Here is an 18,751-nt window from a genome sequence, read left to right on the forward strand (position 1 = left end):
TCGCGTTTTCACACATTTCCCGCATCGTTTGCCCATTCCGTGTCCAAACCCAAGGTATTGGAGGGACCGCTGTACATGGAGGATCTGTCTCTCGTCTCCATGGGGGAAAGTTGTCTTGAGGATGATTTTAAGTCCCCCAGAAGGAGGACCCCGTTAAGCGAAGTTCAACTTGAAGAAATAGCACCAAGATGTAATGCTACCGGACCCCCTCTGTTATCCCGAATAAAGAAAAAGATACGGTATTTCGAAAAGTTTTAAATATTAATGTCAGTTTATTTTCTTTTGAAATATCTTTTTTTGTAACGTACGGAGCATGACGGACAGGAGAGAATTTTTTTTTGAATTATTCTAGAATTATTTTAAAAATGAAATCTATTGACTAAAGGGCTAATATTTTGGAGAGTCGGGTACTATAGGACGTGTCTCTGCCATCCTATTATTCATTTTCTGGACGTGATGGGTTTTATCACTTTTTTGTAAATTCTGTCGCATTCAAAAGTGTTTCTTTGACCGTTTTTGCCTTTATTAATAAAAAAATCCAAATGCACCAATTCTAGTATATTTAAAATGAATCTCTCTTTTTTCCAGATGTTCTGGGTCGACTGCAAGATCCCAGTTGGTGAAATTTATTCCAATCCTTGGCTGGCTGCCACATTATCGAGTGAAAGAATGGCTAGTTGGGGACATAATATCCGGTATCAGCGTGGGGACCGTTCAGCTTCCACAAGGTAACGGCGCAGATGGTGGATTTCCTTATAATTCAGTATTTCTTGCTCGATGCAGATATTATTGCAGTGATAAACGTGTCTGAAACATGCGCGGATAGAGAAGAGTCTTCAGACAGAAGCTATCCACACCGTGCATGGTCCCGTATAAGACACAAAAGGAACTGGAGTAGACAATTGTTGCTTAACTCGGTGCACATCTACCCCTTGGAGTATATGCGATGTGTCCAGGGGGGTCCTCAGAGCTAATGTTATATTATATTATTAATTTATGATAAGTGATGGAGGGTATAATAATGCACTGGGTGGTAAAGTTGGTAGGGGAAGGTCTGAGACACTGGTCTGGACTCCAAGTTAGTATTACGATGAGTGGGGAGGACTAACTGCTCCCTAAAATGTATTTAAATTGAGCTTTTGCATTTGTGCACCTGGAATGAACGGATAACGATAGTCCCGTATTTACCGGGACCCTTCAATTAGCTGAATTCATGGTCTTACTGGTGGCTGCTGGGGGCCAGTGTCAACAATGCCCCATTCTCAAAATGGGAGCTACACGTGCCAAAAAGCTGGAGACGGGACAATTTATGGGAGGTGTATGGCATAATGTCATCATGGCGCCCATGTCCGACCTGCACATGACATCACACGCTGCTAGATGATTCGCTGTCAGAGCCGCTATAGTCATAAGGCCGTTTGTTGACCAACTTTGCAACAGTATCTCCTTTTTATATATTGACGACTTTTTTTAAGCAATTTATCAATATACAAAAACTATATGTTAATCACTTTGATAATTGTCTTGAAAGTAATGTTGATAATTTGCCTGCGCTGTGCGAGAGTTATTTTCTTTAATATATGAAATTTGTTTTTATTTTTCTAGGTCTTGCCTGGGGTCTCCTGGCTGGAGTACCCCCCGTGTTTGGTTTATATTCTTCATTTTATCCTGTATTTATCTACTCATTATTTGGAACATCCAAACATCTCTCTATTGGTAAGAAATTCTACCTCTCAATGACTTTAATGATTCATGGAAGCATTTAGTTACACCGGGGCAGGAAAAAGCAATTAGGAACTGTGTTAATTCGCCAAGATTCCGGGGGGCTGTTCAATCTAAATGTAACAGTTAATTACTGAACAATATATCTTTATTGAGTAGCTCTGTTGGGTTCCATTCGAATTGCTCCGAACGTAGAACATTACCTTGCAATCCCTTTCTGAATAAGAGCCGCGGTCATAGACGGTTTGTTCAGAATATCAGATGTAAATTTATAAAAGTCGATCCCAACGGATTCAGTGAAAGGATCGCCCAACCAGAGAAAAAAGATTCTGATGAATTTGAGTTAAACTCAGAATCTCACCATCATAATAAGTCTTCAACAAAATGAAGATGTCCCGTTCCCGATAAACTTCTGCTTCGACAGGTACATTCGCTGTAATGTCTGTGATGGTGGCAACTGTCACGGAGTCGCTGGCTCCAAATGAGAATTTCCTGTTACCGGGCAACGATTCCGTCATCGATATAGTAGCGCGAGACCAGGCCAGGGTGGAAGCCGCTTCAGCGCTATCTTTGCTGATTGGCATCTTTCAGGTACGTACATAAGTTTAGTAATGTCAGTATATTTACATTGTGCGGGTAACCCATCATTTCTATACAATTATTGTGACTTTCGTGGCTGTAGAGCCCTGTGATTGTTGTATTACAAACACATGAAGAGCAAAAACCAACGGTGCCTGATGAATGCCGATATGTTAATGTTCTTCGTAGATCGCTCTGGGGCTGATGCGGTTCGGTTTTGTTTCAATGTATCTCTCCGATCCCCTAATTCGTGGATACACCACTGCCGCTGCCTTCCACGTCACGATGTCTCAACTGAAAAGCATTCTTGGCGTGGAGATCAGTCAGAAAAGCCAACCTCTGTCTCTAATTCAGGTAAAAGCTGACTTTTATATTTGTCAGGTATAACCATACACTAGAACTTTCTAGGGTTGACCCGTAGTATGACAATTTGGGTAAAATGCGTATAAACATTTAGGTAAATAATGTTAAATTGTATCTGCGGGATGCAGACAGGCATGTGTATTACCGTATGCTGGGTCTAAGAGCTCTGGGAATAGGATATGACCTTGCGTATGAACAGCATTCTCTATCAATGTTGTGAAACCACACATGGAAACACGCAAAGGACATGCTAAGATACCAGAGACCCTGTATACCAACAATGATTGCTCCCCTTGGATGGTGGACACGTTTCTGGAGCAAGAAGTATCAGGAGATGGTCAGGTTCTCCGGACGTGTTCATGTTAGTTGTTCTCTGCCGCCTTTCACTTACTACCCTGAGTTCTAATGCCTTCTGGGTTCTGTTCTTCCGCTCTAGGCTTTCGTCACTCTCTGCGCCAAAACACCCCAAACAAACATTGGCTCGCTTGTTACCGGAATCATCGCCATGATTGTTCTGTTTACGGTGAAACTGCTGAATGAGAATTACCACTCAAAGATCCGATTTATAATACCGATCGAGCTCATTACGGTAAGAAACAAATCCCAGCTTTATAGTAAGTGTAACAATCGGGTAAATAACGAGTTTAAGCTGCAAATTTACCCAGAATCACAAGATATTCTCAGTTTTGGCCCCCAAAAGCCTAGAACCCAACATAATAGCTGTTTGTTCTATAATTTGTTTGCTATATTTCCATAATATAGACGAGTGAACCAGTTGGTCCTTTTCTTCTGTACATAGTTAATTGTTGCCACTGGGATATCCTATGGAGTCAATCTGAATGAAAAGTTTGGAATGGAAGTTGTTGGGGACATTCCAGTAGGGTATGTATTATAGACATTTGATGTCTTAAATGCGTTCTGCGGGGAGAAATGCTGACGTTCGGAGCAGAATTTCTAGAGTTCATTCACAGAGATGATCTATTAAAATGTAATTGTAAAGCTGAGATATTACATGCCGCATTTCTGCTCAGGGTCTCTGGGTGGCTGAAGACACATGCATTGAGCAGTAAAATTCAGGAGGACACATAGAGTCCATAGAACCTACCCTAAAACCCCAACAATTGTTACTCTACAATCAATGTAACCTGTTGATATTTGTAGACGTGATTTATAAAGGCGTATTCACCATCAATGCGCTGAGATTGGTCTATTGTGTTTTTTTATCAGGATAAAAGCTCCAGTTGTACCGAACATTAGCCTTTTTAGACACATGATCGGCAACGCGTTCGCCCTAGCTGTTGTCGTCTACGCCTTTAACATATCTTTGGCCAAAATGTTTGCCATTAAATACGGCTACAACGTAGACAGCAACCAGGTGAGATGTTTAACTAATATACTTGGGTCAATAAGGATCTTCCATCTTAAACCTACCTCCAAAATGATCAAGTGCAAGGTGGGGATGCCCCGTCCTGGGGTTTCCAGATCTGCCGATATGTTACATGTTCTCTATATACACCAGTCCTTGACAAGAACCACCTTACCCTATGTATAATTAATACATGCAATTAATTCAATGTATGACTTTAACATAAGGGGTGTTAAATAATGCATGTAAATAATTTCTTGGATCAGTCACGGTGTGAATAATTAGATTATTATTACTGTCTGAGCTTTTTTCCTTGTTGTCCATAAAACAAACCTAATAAAACGATATATTGTTCTCCAGACACACAAAATAATTCCACTCAACGTCTTTGTGTTTAATACAGAATGAAATATACTCAATGATACACTGAGTCCACGTCATTGATACCAGCGTCTTTTCTTCCCTATAAGAGTACATTAGTTATTTTCGGAATACAGTCCTATATTAGTTAATCCATTGTTTAATTAGAGGATCAACAGGCTCACTAACAAAAACTTCAACTTTCCAACAGGGCTAAAACAAATTGCCACCAAAAAGAAGATTTAAGGCCAATCCCATTGCTAGTGAGCAAGAGGCTACACCAACCAAGATAGTGATACATTGTATATCATAGAATATTATTATAGATAATCTTCACATAACATACATATGTTTATTGTTTTCCCCTTAGGAGCTGATGGCCATAGGCATCTGTCACACCGTCGGCAGCTTCTTCCAATGTTTCAGCGTTGCGACCGCCATGGCCAGATGTTTAGTTTTGGAAAGCACTGGAGGCAACAGTCAGGTAGCCCCCCGAAAAAAAGTCATTCTCCTCCACCTTGTATGTTAAACCTCGGGTCCAGCTAAGCTCTGCTTGTCTTCAGGTGTCTGGATTCATATCCTCCCTGATGATCCTCGTCATCATTCTCAAGGCTGGCGAGTTGTTTGAAACGCTACCAAAAGTGAGTTCATTCCACCGTGGCAAGTACGCTAAAGTAACTGTTAGCTTATTTTATGACGTATATTATCTTTCAGAAGTGAAGCTTAACGAAATATTAAGTGATCCGTTTGTAGTAATTTTCTGTATTTTTTTTAATCCACTAGACAATATTAGGCGCGATTGTTATTGTGAATTTGAAGGGTATATTCATGCAGTTTTCTGATGTCCCGGGGCTGTGGAGAGCAAACAAAACTGACTTGGTGAGTACTGGAGATGGTCGGAGTCACTGTGCGTGATTAAGAGATTGATGGATCACTGGAAACACGATGATGATGATGATGGTAAAAGGGTAGCAGTGCACAGAGCTGGGGCATTGGCTACGCTGCTGTTGACATTTTGCCCCCCTGGTCTCTGTTCTCACCTAACGAGGTAACGAGGTTATAATTAGAGGTTTGAAAACTAAAATTAAGACCATAGTTATTTTTCTCCTAAGTTACAGAGATATTTTATCATCGCGCTGCGTTTGTTGACTGCTTACAATTGTTTTGTGTGCGTGATTGCATACTTTGCTTACGTGGTAAGTTACGTCGTAATCGTTGCTCATCAATAAGCCCAGAATCCGGAAGCGGCAGCTCCCCAAACTGTATACTCTGTGCCTGAAATGTTGCACTTTTGTGACTTGCAATTTTTTTTGCAAATATTTAGTTAAATATAAGCACAGAAGCAGAAATATTTTGCCTGTATCCATTTTACATTCATTTTACAACATTGCAAAGTGATGCACCTACTACAAGCATAAGCAGCTGACATTGGTGTCTTTTGGACAGCTGGTCTGGATAGTGACGTTCTTGGCTACTATATTACTGAATATGGACATGGGGCTAGCAGTTTCAGTGGCTTTTTCCCTTGCGACAGTCATTGCAAGAACACAACTGTGAGTATCCAGCGACAATTCTTTCTCAATCCCACAGCGACTTTCCATGTTAGAATTCAGAGTGCCGCTCGTTACCTGGTAAACGCTTCCATCTAGATGTCTTGCCAGGCTAAGTAGCCTTGAACATTAACGATGTCCTTCAACAGCAACCCTTGCCAAGATGGACACCAAGATTGTCAATCTGATTTTATCCCAAAGACTATCTATGTCGAAATATTCTCTTGCACCAATAGCGTTTTGTTTCACGTCATTCAAAGAAACTTTGTTTATCTGCGGATCTGGAGGTCCGCATGGTAGGCAGCCATATTGTGGCTACATTCTAAATGCAAATACCGCAGTCCTATGTATGCTGATGAAGTCACTTTCCCCATAGAACTTGGTTAGTACTAACCACCCACAAGGACTATGACTTTCTATAATACTGTTCTAGATGTAATTACGTATACCTGTCTCTTCCTCCCCAACAGACCTCATTACTCCATTCTTGGACAGATTTCCAACACAGAGATCTACAGAGATGTCGAGCTGTATGGACAGGTGATGCGTATTTCCATTAGTCTCATATAATACTGGGAATGACTGGAAGGAAACTAAAGCTAAACTGTGCAGGAGGTCCTACTCCTTCTTCAATGGTTTTTATCTGGCCATGGTGTCCATATGGCTTGAATTCTAATGTCTTCAAGTAACACGACACATACATAGAGCATTACTCAACGATCTCCCTAGAAAGCTAGTGGGCGCTGCTGGTGGGTATCCAGTATGCAACAGCTTTGGAAAACCTATATTTTTTAAAGTTGTGTTGCCTAAACTACTCAAGCTTTGTTTCTGTGACTCATCAGTCAACAAAGAAAAGGACAATGTTCTATCTTTCGTATTAACAATACGTTAATGTAACTATTTCTTTTGAAGGTTACGGAAGTTCCGGGTGTAAAGATATTCCAATCATCGTGTACTCTCTACTTCGCGAATGCTGATTTATATGCTGACGCTCTAAAAAAGATGGTAAAGAAAAGATCTAAAGATTTGTTTCGTTTCCGTGCACAGCACTCAAGCATCGACAGACTGATTTAGCTGTAATTCCTACAAAATATGTAAATATTTTGAAGGAAAATCACCAATTAATCTTTATCATTACCAAACAAGAAGTCACAAAAGGTTACTGGTATTTATCATGTTGCTTCCTTTCAAATTTTCTTACTTTCAGTGTGGTGTAGATTTGGACAAGCTAATCAAGATGAAGAAAAAAGCAATAAAAAAACACAGAAGAATACAGGAAAAAGCTAAGAAACAAAGGAAAAGTGGTGCCAAAGGCGAAATAGTGAGTCGTGTTCGCGGTTTCTGTGATCGCTCAGATTACCAATAAACGCTTTTAAGCATAAACTATTTTTGTATTATTGCACTAGGAGAATGAATTAAAGGCTATATCTCCTGAACTTGCTGCAGCTACGAGGGCAGAAGACAAAAGTTTGATAAATGTCTCCGAAGAAACCGCTCCGGACTACTGGGGACCTCATAAATGTCCGTTCCACTCCCTAATCCTGGATTTAAGCACCGCCAGCTTTTTAGACACAGTCAGTGTTAAGGTTTTGAGAAACGTAAGTGCTGCACAAAGCATTATTGTCTGGGACATCGTTGAGTTTATAGGTTAAATATCTTAAAACACCTGAGAATCTGTTGTCTATGCACAGGTCCAACCAAGCGGAAAACAATGACAATGCAGGTCACGGCAAGGCTGGCTACACAGTGACCTGTAGTTATATATACAAGATAATTTTTCACTAAACTCTTTGTAAGACCTATGCTAGGGACCAGACATTTGGAGACGGTCATATTTATCTCTACGTTCTTAGTAGTTCTTCAAAGTTCTTTAAAGGAAAACAATCTCAGAAGCAACCCATCCCACCCAAGATGCTCCTCAATGTAGGCTGACTAGGGGCAGCCGTCATGCATTTTATGTTACTATGGGCCATCTCTCAATTTGTCCCAAAGTTGTTTTTTTTTTATTAAATACCTGACATCATCATGCTTTTTTTTTTGTTCTAGATCATTCGTGATTTCCAGGAAATTGATGTGAAAGTATACCTAGTTGGATGTCATGGTAAGAAAATACAGTAAATATTATCAATTTCAGTTGATCCCTATCATGATTTATATCGAACTTTTTAGAACCATTTAAATGTTCTTGCCTCCGTTGATTAAAAATATCACGTTTTTTGTTTCACAGCTTCGGTCGTTAAACAGCTGGAACTGGGACAATTTTTCAATAACACGATCGCCAAAGACCAGCTGTTTTCATCAATTCACGATGCTATAAGTTATATCTTCAGGAACTTGGATCAAAGCATAACCATAGTCAATGGAGGAGATGTGGTTGACCTGTCTTGATGGGACAACATCACAAAAAATATGATGTATCTTTATGTATGCTTTTGGGAAAAGACTTTGATAGATATGATATATATATATGATATTATTCTGCTTGCCTAAACTATGTAATGTACGAAAAACTTTATTTTTCATTTTTTCTCATTATATTTGACACATTATTATATTTTAACACAATGTAAATGGGTTTTTAGCATTATTCAGGCACACAATATTCTTGTAGCTGCCAATGGTTCTATAATTTTAGACGTCCTTCGTTGAATAATCCCAGAGTTGGCAAGCAAAAGGTTTGGAATGATGCGTTTCGTTCTACCAGCTTCCCCTACGTTTGTCGGTGTCAAATACTTGTCAATTTTATGTACTCCTTCCCCAAATAAATGTTTTATAACACAATTTGTTGCAAGCTTTGTTCTGGGTTAGACCGGCAACGTTCAGCAGAGAGGTTATGGATTTAGATCATGTACCTTCTTTCTTAATCGCGTACATATAATTTTTATTCTTTAATTAAAACGTGACAACAAGCTATGCCGTGCTATATATCACCTCTGTTTGGAAGCCATGCAATGGCAGAAAGCGTTCACTCCTGGCGTCGGATAAACATTTAAAGAGACTTTATCATTTATAAGCCTTGTTTCATATGGAGGACCACCTTTTTGAAAGGTTTTATTGTCCATATTTTTAGAGCTGGTGGGATCTAAGTCTTTGAGATATAAACCGAATGAAACCCGTTATTGTGTGGCCCCCCAAGTGTTTCAGGCACATAATAAACTGTTTTGAGACAATAAAGACAAAATGTTCTATTTTTGTCTTAGTCCTCCAAGTGTATTTGTATGAAACATTGGAACAATAAGTTGTGTATTTCCACGCTTTGTTGTCTACACAAACATATTTAACCACAATGTGGCTACGTGGTTAGAACGAAACAAAGGTGACTTTTCTTTTTCTCACTCTCGTTTTTGTTTTTTAACGGTCGGGGGGAAACTGTTGACTTCTCGTGACTTGCAGGGCTTCTTCGTAAAGCTATGAAGAATAACCAAGGTCATTGTGACGTGTTACCAAATACGACGTGTTACGCGAGACTTTCCAAAACAGGAGAATTAAATGTTGTGGTGTCTGAGAGATCCGCGTTCATTTGTCTGTCCTGTAAATTTTGGGGGCGTTATTTGAAAATTCTATGACACCTTTGTTTCAAACGGTGAAATATCTGATAAGGGGGGAGGAGGGTGGACAGGTATGGCTTGGCTTTATTGTGGGTGCCGTCATTTGGAGGAGTATAAATACCAGATGGTTTATACAGGACCCGGTGTTTGGGTGGCTAAGCAGACGATGGCACCTTCGTGATGTTCGATACATTCAAAAAAAAAGATTCGTTTTAAGGTAAGATAAACAAGGAGAATGTATTGATTTGGGGACTTTTTGTGTTTAGTGGAAACCATCGTGATTTTTCACAGGTTCAGGGACTGTTACAGAGAAGAAGGACGCTTCATGGGATCGTAGCCTTTATTGGTCCCCTTTAAAATTATACGTAGATAAAGAACTGAGGAAACCCACTGCATCCCAGCTAGCATTTGATTATCTAGCAATCTAGGCACAGGATTCTATTCTTAAAAAACTACTATATTTCTCAGTCTTGAACTTGACGTCTATGGTGTTCCTCCAAGGTTTATTTATGTACTACAATATTTAATTTTTTTATTTATTTATTAATACCAAAAAAAAAAAGATCTTTATAATTATAGCTGGAAAAAAATCACAGCAAAAAGACCTAAAAGGCTAAATAGTAGTCATGAAAGGCCTACAGTGGACGTTGGCGGGTATTAATGCTGGGAGTTCCCGACCCGTTGGTTGAACCACGACCTAAACTCCATTGAGTTATTGGCTACGCTCACCTTGATCAACGAGTAGGCCTTTAAGATGATTCTCTGTAAGAGAAAACATTGTTTTAAATGGATTATGATGACTTGTTTTTCATCAGATACCAACAGGACCATAGGCCATGACCAACAACGTGCCAATCCAGCACTGCTCAGAGTGCTATCAAACAAAACAGCAGGTTCTCAGTGCAGCTGAGTTGGATGAGCTGGCCCCGAAATCCAAAGCCCCCAAACCGTCTGCATGGAGCAGACTCAAGAACCGGATGAGGTGAGGGGTGCAGAAATTCCAAAAAGGGTATAAAAGGTTCTCAGTGGATACTCAGTAGCTAACAGCCCGTATCTCAGACAGGTTTTTACCTACTTATACTATTATTATAAAACATTTGCCCCAAACATAAGGGTGCCACCGAGCTAAAACTTCAAGAAATTCTAGGAAGTGTCTGCCCCCAAAATTGCCATTTACCCTAAGGTGAACAAAAATCTTTGCCATCATGCCTATCATTGTCTTAAATGAAAATATTATAAATATTATGAAAGTTAATTAAATCTTAAGTTTTTCCAAGAACTGGCAATGTTCCTTTTAATGGACACTGCACATCATGCCATAGTTGACTAGTTATAGTCTTCATGGTGTGGTTGGCAAAAGAATGTTGGATTTTATTAGTTTTTAGCAACTTATCTGAACCCAACTTTAAATAAAATGTAATTACGTAATGTGTATCTTCTTTTAAGATGTTCCAGAACAAGGGCCAAATCTTTGCTGCTTCAGTACGTCCCGGTTTTGCGTTGGTTGCCACGGTACCCGGCCAAGGAATGGCTTTTGGGTGATGCCATTGCAGGAGTTAGTGTGGGCATAGTACAGCTTCCACAAGGTACAGCCTTTAAATGAAACACACCGTTCATCCATGGAGCGAATATAACAAGGGCACACTAAAGAATTATTTTTTTTTAGGACTGGCGTATGCTCTTCTGGCTGGGTTACCACCTGTTTTTGGCCTTTACACCTCGTTCTATCCGGTGTTTATATATTTCCTCCTTGGGACCTCTAGGCATATATCTGTAGGTGAGCAGTGTTTGGGAATATTAAATCTATAAACATATACTGCATACAAACAGTTCTAGAGAGCTACAGAATGCAGCACTTTCTTGAATGATCAAAATCAGATATTAGGGTTTATTCACTAAAGAGAGAGTTTGCGGGAGAGTTGTGATTTCACTTCCCTCCCTTCACAACTCGGTACGAGGGGCCAACGTTGGCAGGTTTCTCCAGCAAGGACGGAACTGGCCATATAAAATGCTTAAAGTGTGAGAATATCGAAGAACTCACTGATTTAAATACACATTATACAGGGCCAGCCAAGCTCTTCCTTGCACCCGAAGCTCACTGCCACTGGATATTCATAATGTATAGATTTCGTATAATTTTATAGACCATAGTTCCGATAGTCCTATATATTTGTTCCATGGTCAGGACATTAAAAGTAGTAATCTCCCTATTTACCATACGTTGGTTTTTTTTATGGATCCCAGGTACTTTTGCTGTGGTGTGCGTCATGATCGGGAGCGTGACTGAATCTCTGGCTTCCAACGAGATGTTTATGGACGGCCATAATGGTACCACCGTTGATACGGTAGCCAGGGATCATCTGAGGGTTGAACTCGCCACGGCTCTGGCATTCCTGGTAGGCCTTTTCCAGGTAGGTGTCAATGATTTTTTTTTAAAAAAAAGAAAAACAGCTTCTGATTGGCAGAGGAAAACTTTCCAATGAGTTTCATTTCCTTTCAATATGTCTCACAGCAGCCTATACAGGTACAGCGGAATAGGAAACATTTGTACGAATCTATACATTTGTTGCATGTTACTCTAAAAAGGCTGGAGTCACCATAAAGAGTTCTCTCACTATTAAGTTGATTATAGAAGGTCTTCGCTCATCTCTAACTCTTTTTCATGCATTTGCAGATTGCCCTGGGTCTGATACAGTTCGGTTTTGTTGTTACTTATCTGTCTGACCCTCTCATTAGTGGATACACCACTGCGTCTGCCGTCCACGTGCTGGTTTCACAACTGAAATATCTCTTCGGCATCAGAATGAGTCAGAAAACTCAGCCTTTCTCATTAATTCACGTAAGTTAATAAAAGTATAAACTAGGCATATGCTTAGGATCTTCTACAAAGTCTCATTTTACACCGAATATTCCATAAATATAATCTGGTTTTCAGTAAACTACAGTAAATTTGTGAGCCCAATTTCAATGTTCACCTATACACACTAACCCGGAACCTGACGCATTCCACATTCTACTTCCATCTTCGTTATTCTCCTCTTCCCTTTGTTTTCTTTTTAGACCATAGTGAACCTTTTCTCGAAAATCACACAGACAAACATCGGCACGCTCATCACCAGCATTATTGCAATTGTGGTTCTCTTGGTGATGAAGTACATAAACGAACGTCTTGCTGATCGAATTCTCATTCCAGTTCCCATTGAGCTCATTATGGTAAGAAAGAAAAAGCGGAGTTATTTTCCCCATGCAGCTAGCTGACCCAAAACTTGATGTTTTACAAGTGTGGGACAAGAGAAACATTGTTTTCTAAGACGTCGTGGGGTCTTTAAGAGAGTGAGAAAAAGAAAAGTTACCTTTGTTTCATTGTAACTGTGCAGTCGCTTTGTGGTTAAATAGGTTTGTGTAGACAACAAGCGTGGAAATACACAACTTATTGTTCCATTGTGTGTTGAATATCATCCAACATTATTAAAAGTTCTTCTTTAATCTTCAAAGTTCATTTAAAAAAAAAAACACTTTCTTTAAAAGCTCATAGTTTCTACTGGGATATCATATGGTGTCGGACTGCAGGACAGATTTGGGATTGAGAATGTCGGCGATATCCCTGTAGGGTAAGTTTCACGTAATAACAGAATAATTGCTTTGAGTAAGTGTGGAAATGGTATTAATACAGGTATCGTTGCTACAGAGTATTTGGGGGAAAAAAAAGAAAATATGCTAGATTTAATCCTCAAAATACCTATATATACATGCAGGAGACACATTTTGTTATTTGATATTCATGTTACTGCCGTTTATTGTAATGTTCCTTCTATGTTCTTTAGATTGAAGGTTCCAATACTGCCTAACTTCACGTACTTTGGAGAACTTGTTGGGAATGCGTTTGCGATTGCCGTGGTGGGATATGCCATAACCGTGTCATTAGGGAAGGTTTTTGCCTCTAAACATGGATACAAAGTTGATAGCAACCAGGTAGGTAATGCCCTACGGCCGCCATATTGATTTCAACAGGTATGGTAAAGTTTCATGACAATTACTGCAAACAGGGAATAAGCTAATATGACCATTATTAAAACCTTCCTATCTTAAAGGTTAATCAAGAAAAAACATTTTCAAGGGGCTTGAGATCCCTTTAAACATGAACACTGGAAGGAGCTTGTATCCTACTCCTAGCATTCTAAATTGGAATGCTCCAGCATCCAATCAGACACAAGCTGGGGATGGGAAATCTCCCATTGGTGTGTTTAATTAATTCCTTTTAATTCATTGTCTTCTAATTCATTGTTCCAGGAGCTTATTGCCATTGGGCTCAGCAATTTTATTGGAAGCTTCTTTCAATCTTTCGCCATCAGTGCCTCTGTGTCAAGGTCTGTTCTTCAAGAAAGCACCGGGGGTAACACTCAGGTAAGTTCTTTTATGCATCATAATGGTTGTCTAAGAAAAATGCCAGGAAGGCTTAACCATGCTAAGTTCTCTCGATCTGGCATGTAGGAACCTGGATAAATTATGTAGCCAAAGCATCGTGTTCATAAACATAATTACCTTTCTAATATTTAATGGTGGGAACTATATTCCTTGTGTTGTACAGCCATGTGAGGTTCTATAAAGCATGGAGGAAGGGAACTGTACGGAGTATTTATGGGCACCTTCGACTGTCGTAAAAGATTTTTAGAACCTCCATGAATTTGATCTATTGCCTACGTTCTAATGTATAGATTTGCTTACTGGTTAGGCTGAACCTTTGCTTTCCATTCACATAGTTGTTTTTTTTGTACAGGTGGCGAGCGCTATAGCTTCATGTGTTATTTTTGTAATTATACTGCGTGCTGGAGAATTATTTGAAGACTTGCCAAAGGTATTGTTTTTCATAGCTAGCTTAGCAAGCTACAATATTTAAACGACCTGTCACTGCGAAGCTCTATAAATTTAATTAAGCTCTTCAAAAACCATCGCAGAAATATTAAAAGATCATGATTTTTGACAATTTTGATCAATAGGGACCAGCCCCCAAAGTCTTTTCATGAATGATACCTTCCATGTTATCGTCCTAGCATAAGTTTTAGAACATTGTATTTGATGTTGGGATTTCTTGCTACATTTTATCTCTTGCGTAATATGGGTAACCACCCTTCCCGCTTCCAAAGCACATGTGATCGCTGAAATGTGTATGAATTTAAGGTACTTTATCTTGTTATTGTTACCTTTTGGATTTTTTATATTTATTATATCTATTTAATTCTAGGCCATATTGGCGGCAGTTGTTGTAGTGAACTTAAAGGGAATGTTTAAACAATTCTCTGAAGTTGGAGTGCTATGGAAAACCAACAAGATCGATCTGGTAAGAATAATTTCTGGCTGAGATGGACCTTGGATAATTAATTTGTATGGCGAGTAAAGAATCTGAATTATAAGTTATTGGGTATTATAAGTGGAAATGAAAATAAATTTTAATTATGTTCAACTTATCGTAGGTGGTCTGGATGGTGACTTTTGTCGCAACAGTTCTCCTGAACATGGACATTGGTCTGGCCGTGTCAGTTGCGTTTTCATTGCTAACCATCGTTATCAGAACTCAGTTGTAAGTAATTACATTTATACCAATAAGTTTTTGTCATCGTGCAAATTATTAATCCCAGAAAACTATTGTGCATATAATCTCCACTGTGTTAATTAAAATATATATATATATAATTTATAATTAATTATAATCCGGTAAATAATATAATACATGTATGTATTAAAACACAATCTAAAGCTTCATTACAAAAAACATTTTTGGCTGATTTTATGGATATTTCTAGATAAAATTAAATCTTTTTTACAGGTCCAGCTACTCCGTCTTGGGCCAAGTACAAGATACTGGAATTTACAGAGATGTATCTAGATATCAGAAGGTAAAATGAGCACTCGATTATGCCAAGTGCATATGATATAACAGTTTGAGTTTGATATTATAATGAGGTTTATTATAAAAGTGATTCGGGTGCAAGGATTGGAAGGTGGTATTGCTGTTACCATGGTAACCATTTGGCTTTGCCAGTTGGTTGCACCATTCTCCACCGGTTGCTAAGGTAATAAGACCACATTTCAAACTTTGAGCCAGAATCAGGACATCTTTACCTAGGGAATTCCACACAACTACACAAAATATCATTTCTTTTTCTTAAGGATAGGTGTTTAATACAATGAAGACTTTAAATGCTAGGGAACATCAATAAAGCAAGTTTGGAATTGTCGTAAGACATTGAGATACATTTGTCAGATTTTTTTTGTTAAAAGTGAGATGCAGTTCATCTTAAAACATTTTGTTTTCTACAAACCTTCCAAAAATCTGGCTTTTAACAAACCATTACCCCAAAAAAGTTTAATTGGGTCATGTTCCTATGCCCTGCATACCTGACAGCTGGTTTATTGCCCCGGAAAAAGTTTTTAGGGACACGCATGGTGGCATGGATTTGTAGGGTACATTTCCCAGAACGTAGATTAGACATGTGCCTAAGGTGCCATATGTTTACGGGAATGGTAAAGCTTTAGTGATACGAGGGAGGGGCCTACTGGTGGCTCCACCCATTCATATATAGGATTAGGCTAACTCCACCCACTTTCTATGCATATCCCACTAACGCATTATACATTTTTAAGTCTTTGCCTGACCCTCAGAGGCTCATCCCCTAAATCCAGCCCCGTAAAAATGTTGGAACAAAGCCCACAGCTATTTGTTGAATTTCTGTGTTTTAACCAACTGGCTAATTCTCATTGTATTTACTTGCAAGAAAAAACAATGTATGCCATTCCGTTATCTACCTATTCATTAATATTGATCATGCGCATGACCGGAGGAAAAGTAAAATGAATCACTGCATTGTGTTTATTGTCCTCCACTGCTCTCAAGAAATGCGAGTGATTCATTTCCATTTGTTTCAGGCCAAAGAAGTGCCAGGCATAAAAATCTTCCATTCTTCATCCACCGTGTTCTTTGCCAACGCTGATCTGTACACAGAGGCTCTCAAGCGGAAGGTGAAATCAGACCGAAGAGTTTTGGGTCAAAACTAAATATTAGGCTAAACATGTAGTTTCTTCCATAAGTGATGCTTGCGTCAGCAAATAAACCTTCAATTTCACATAAATTTTAATGGGGAGTCATGTGATTATCTTTTTATGAAGATCACTAAGACAAACATATTCACTCTCTTGAGTCCCTTGATAAGGTAGAGGTGGGTGAGCCAAGTCGGCCCAAGAAGAGACCTTATGTGCATCTGCAAAGACCAAAAGTTGAGAAGGAATCTGAGTTGGGTTGACTCTACGTGGCATTTATTCCATGATCCAATTAATCCAGATTTTAAATCACATCCCATCATCTTAATTCTATACAACAGAGCGACATAATCTGAAATAAAAAAAGAGGTCTCTGTGGTTCTCCCTCGTACGAGACCACAAGACAACTTTGTCCAACCATTTATTCTTGGAAAAGTCACCTTCCTGAAGCTGGTTTATAGTGTGCGCATGTCCATTTACACATCGCGGTTGGTTACGGAATCCCCAATATTTTCGTTTTATTCACAGTGTGGCATTGATGTTGACAGACTCATTGAAAAGAAGATGAAAGCCATAAAAAAGCTAAAGAGACGACTGGAAAAGGCTAACAAGAAAGCTCAAAAGGAAAGCCAACAGGTTAAGGTTACGCAAGTAGACATCAAGAAATATTGAAATGTTGCATTTTTTTATTTTAATCGCCTGTTGCATATTTGATGTACTGCTTCCCGGCTAACTTTTGTTAAATTACAGTTAACAGGGCATGATAACCTTGGCTTCGATCGTCTTGAATTAGGAAGTCTTCCAAAGGAAAAAGGAGAGGTAATAAATAAAAGCGATAAAATAAACCAGGGCTAGTTTCATTAAAAACTGTACATTTTATTCATCGGATGGGGGAAGATATTTTCCCTTGCACTCTTCACTTCCTGTTTTTTTTTATTAAGTATCCTTATGCTCAGGGATAGCTTGGAGGTGCTTGCAGAATGGAAAAAGGGAGAATATAATCAAATTAATTCCCTTTATATTCTTTTTGTGTTAGGAGAAAGATCAGGACACGTTGGACGGCTCTATCATCATCATCCCAGGAAACGCAACAAAAGAGGGGATATCTGAAAAGGGAACCCTTCAGTCACTGGGCCTGGAGAAACCCCATTTTCATTCACTAATACTTGATTTTTCTTCGGTTAATTTTGTAGACACTGTCTGTGTAAAAGTGTTAAGAAAGGTGCGTGTCACGTGAATTCAAAGGACCTTACCTACTGGTTTCCGGGTATAATTAACGTGAAAGCATTTAATGGCTTCTTGCTTTTTCCCCCCTCTAGATTTTCAAGGATTTTGCAGAAATTGAAGTGGCCGTATACCTCGCCGGCTGTAGTGGTAAGCATTTTGGGCATGGGGTTGCAATTATAAAAATAAAAAAGTGGACATTCAATTGTTTTTTTGTTGCAAAAAGATTGAAATGATGGACCCTCGTCTTCTACTAGGAACCCCATACATTATTTGGGGCACAAAGTAAACCCAAAGCAAATATTAAACATAAGCACAATTGTAATAACAATCTTCTTTCTTTTTTGACGCTAGTGACGGTTATGACGGGGCTGGAGGAAGGAAATTTCTTTGCTGATGGTATCACCAAATCTCAGGTTTTCTGTTCAGTCCATGATGCTGTTACTTACCTAACAATGGACCAGGATGACATCCCCACAGAGAACGTCCAAGTGAGTGACCAACATGTTTCAGATCTCTCCAGATCTCCATGTTAATCACTAGAATTAAATTATTTTTCGATGAACTAGCTAGTATTGGCCCTTAGCACTTGCATATCAACAGGTGGCCTGAATTTGCATGATGTCATCGGAAAGGCTTTGACACGTGTACGACATACATAAAAGTCCACTGTCTAAGCTTTGCAGCACTGAATATACATTTTATTATGTTCCAGGTGGCACCCAGCACAAGACTGTAACCTACAAGCAGCTTGATCCAACCAAGCCCATCAGTGGTCAAAGCACAATGAAGAATATCACCATGTCAGTGATCACCTAGAATACGAGGAAACCCATCAATAAACGTCATTAGGTCATCAATACCTCTACTAAACATCACAATGTAGTGTGTATGCACATTGTTTGGGGCTCTAGGGTCAGTAGAACCCTGCGATACCCTCATTCTGAGCTCCTAGAAAAGAGGGATTGGAGTGAATGGAGACAGCTACATTTCAGTCTAATATA

General features: G+C 39.1%; 2 protein-coding genes across 2 annotated transcripts; both read left to right on the forward strand.

The window, feature by feature from the left end:
- Window positions 1-18: 18 nt before the first annotated feature.
- Window positions 19-8,328, forward strand: LOC128500464 (solute carrier family 26 member 6-like). Its single transcript, XM_053469626.1, has 18 exons — window positions 19-239; window positions 589-728; window positions 1,606-1,716; window positions 2,147-2,313; window positions 2,491-2,655; window positions 3,101-3,253; window positions 3,464-3,546; window positions 3,892-4,039; window positions 4,761-4,874; window positions 4,954-5,031; window positions 5,174-5,269; window positions 5,837-5,943; window positions 6,411-6,480; window positions 6,853-6,945; window positions 7,148-7,261; window positions 7,347-7,538; window positions 7,987-8,041; window positions 8,168-8,328. The coding sequence occupies exons 1-18, from the start codon at window positions 76-78 to the stop codon at window positions 8,326-8,328; spliced, it is 2,211 nt and encodes a 736-aa protein (XP_053325601.1). The 5' UTR covers window positions 19-75.
- Window positions 8,329-10,324: 1,996 nt separating this feature from the next.
- On the forward strand, window positions 10,325-18,566 carry LOC128500466 (solute carrier family 26 member 6-like). Its single transcript, XM_053469627.1, has 20 exons — window positions 10,325-10,470; window positions 10,935-11,074; window positions 11,155-11,265; window positions 11,733-11,899; window positions 12,163-12,327; window positions 12,549-12,701; window positions 13,017-13,099; window positions 13,313-13,460; window positions 13,779-13,892; window positions 14,266-14,343; window positions 14,731-14,826; window positions 14,960-15,066; window positions 15,313-15,382; window positions 16,413-16,505; window positions 17,052-17,159; window positions 17,274-17,342; window positions 17,560-17,745; window positions 17,843-17,897; window positions 18,102-18,242; window positions 18,463-18,566. The coding sequence occupies exons 1-20, from the start codon at window positions 10,325-10,327 to the stop codon at window positions 18,564-18,566; spliced, it is 2,334 nt and encodes a 777-aa protein (XP_053325602.1).
- Window positions 18,567-18,751: the final 185 nt, after the last annotated feature.

Source organism: Spea bombifrons, chromosome 6 (assembly GCF_027358695.1).
Source record: "Spea bombifrons isolate aSpeBom1 chromosome 6, aSpeBom1.2.pri, whole genome shotgun sequence".
Classification (NCBI taxonomy): domain Eukaryota; kingdom Metazoa; phylum Chordata; class Amphibia; order Anura; family Pelobatidae; genus Spea; species Spea bombifrons.

Bases quoted from the DNA above. Each gene is read 5' to 3' on its own strand.
- LOC128500464 (XM_053469626.1), top strand. From the start codon at position 76: ATGGAGGATCTGTCTCTCGTCTCCATGGGGGAAAGTTGTCTTGAGGAT. The intron at 3,254-3,463 runs GTAAGAAACAAA...TTCTGTACATAG, and splicing joins TACCGATCGAGCTCATTACG to TTAATTGTTGCCACTGGGAT. The intron at 4,875-4,953 runs GTAGCCCCCCGA...GCTTGTCTTCAG, and splicing joins GCACTGGAGGCAACAGTCAG to GTGTCTGGATTCATATCCTC.
- LOC128500466 (XM_053469627.1), top strand. From the start codon at position 10,325: ATGACCAACAACGTGCCAATCCAGCACTGCTCAGAGTGCTATCAAACA. The intron at 13,893-14,265 runs GTAAGTTCTTTT...TTTTTTGTACAG, and splicing joins GCACCGGGGGTAACACTCAG to GTGGCGAGCGCTATAGCTTC. The intron at 17,343-17,559 runs GTAATAAATAAA...TTTTTGTGTTAG, and splicing joins TTCCAAAGGAAAAAGGAGAG to GAGAAAGATCAGGACACGTT.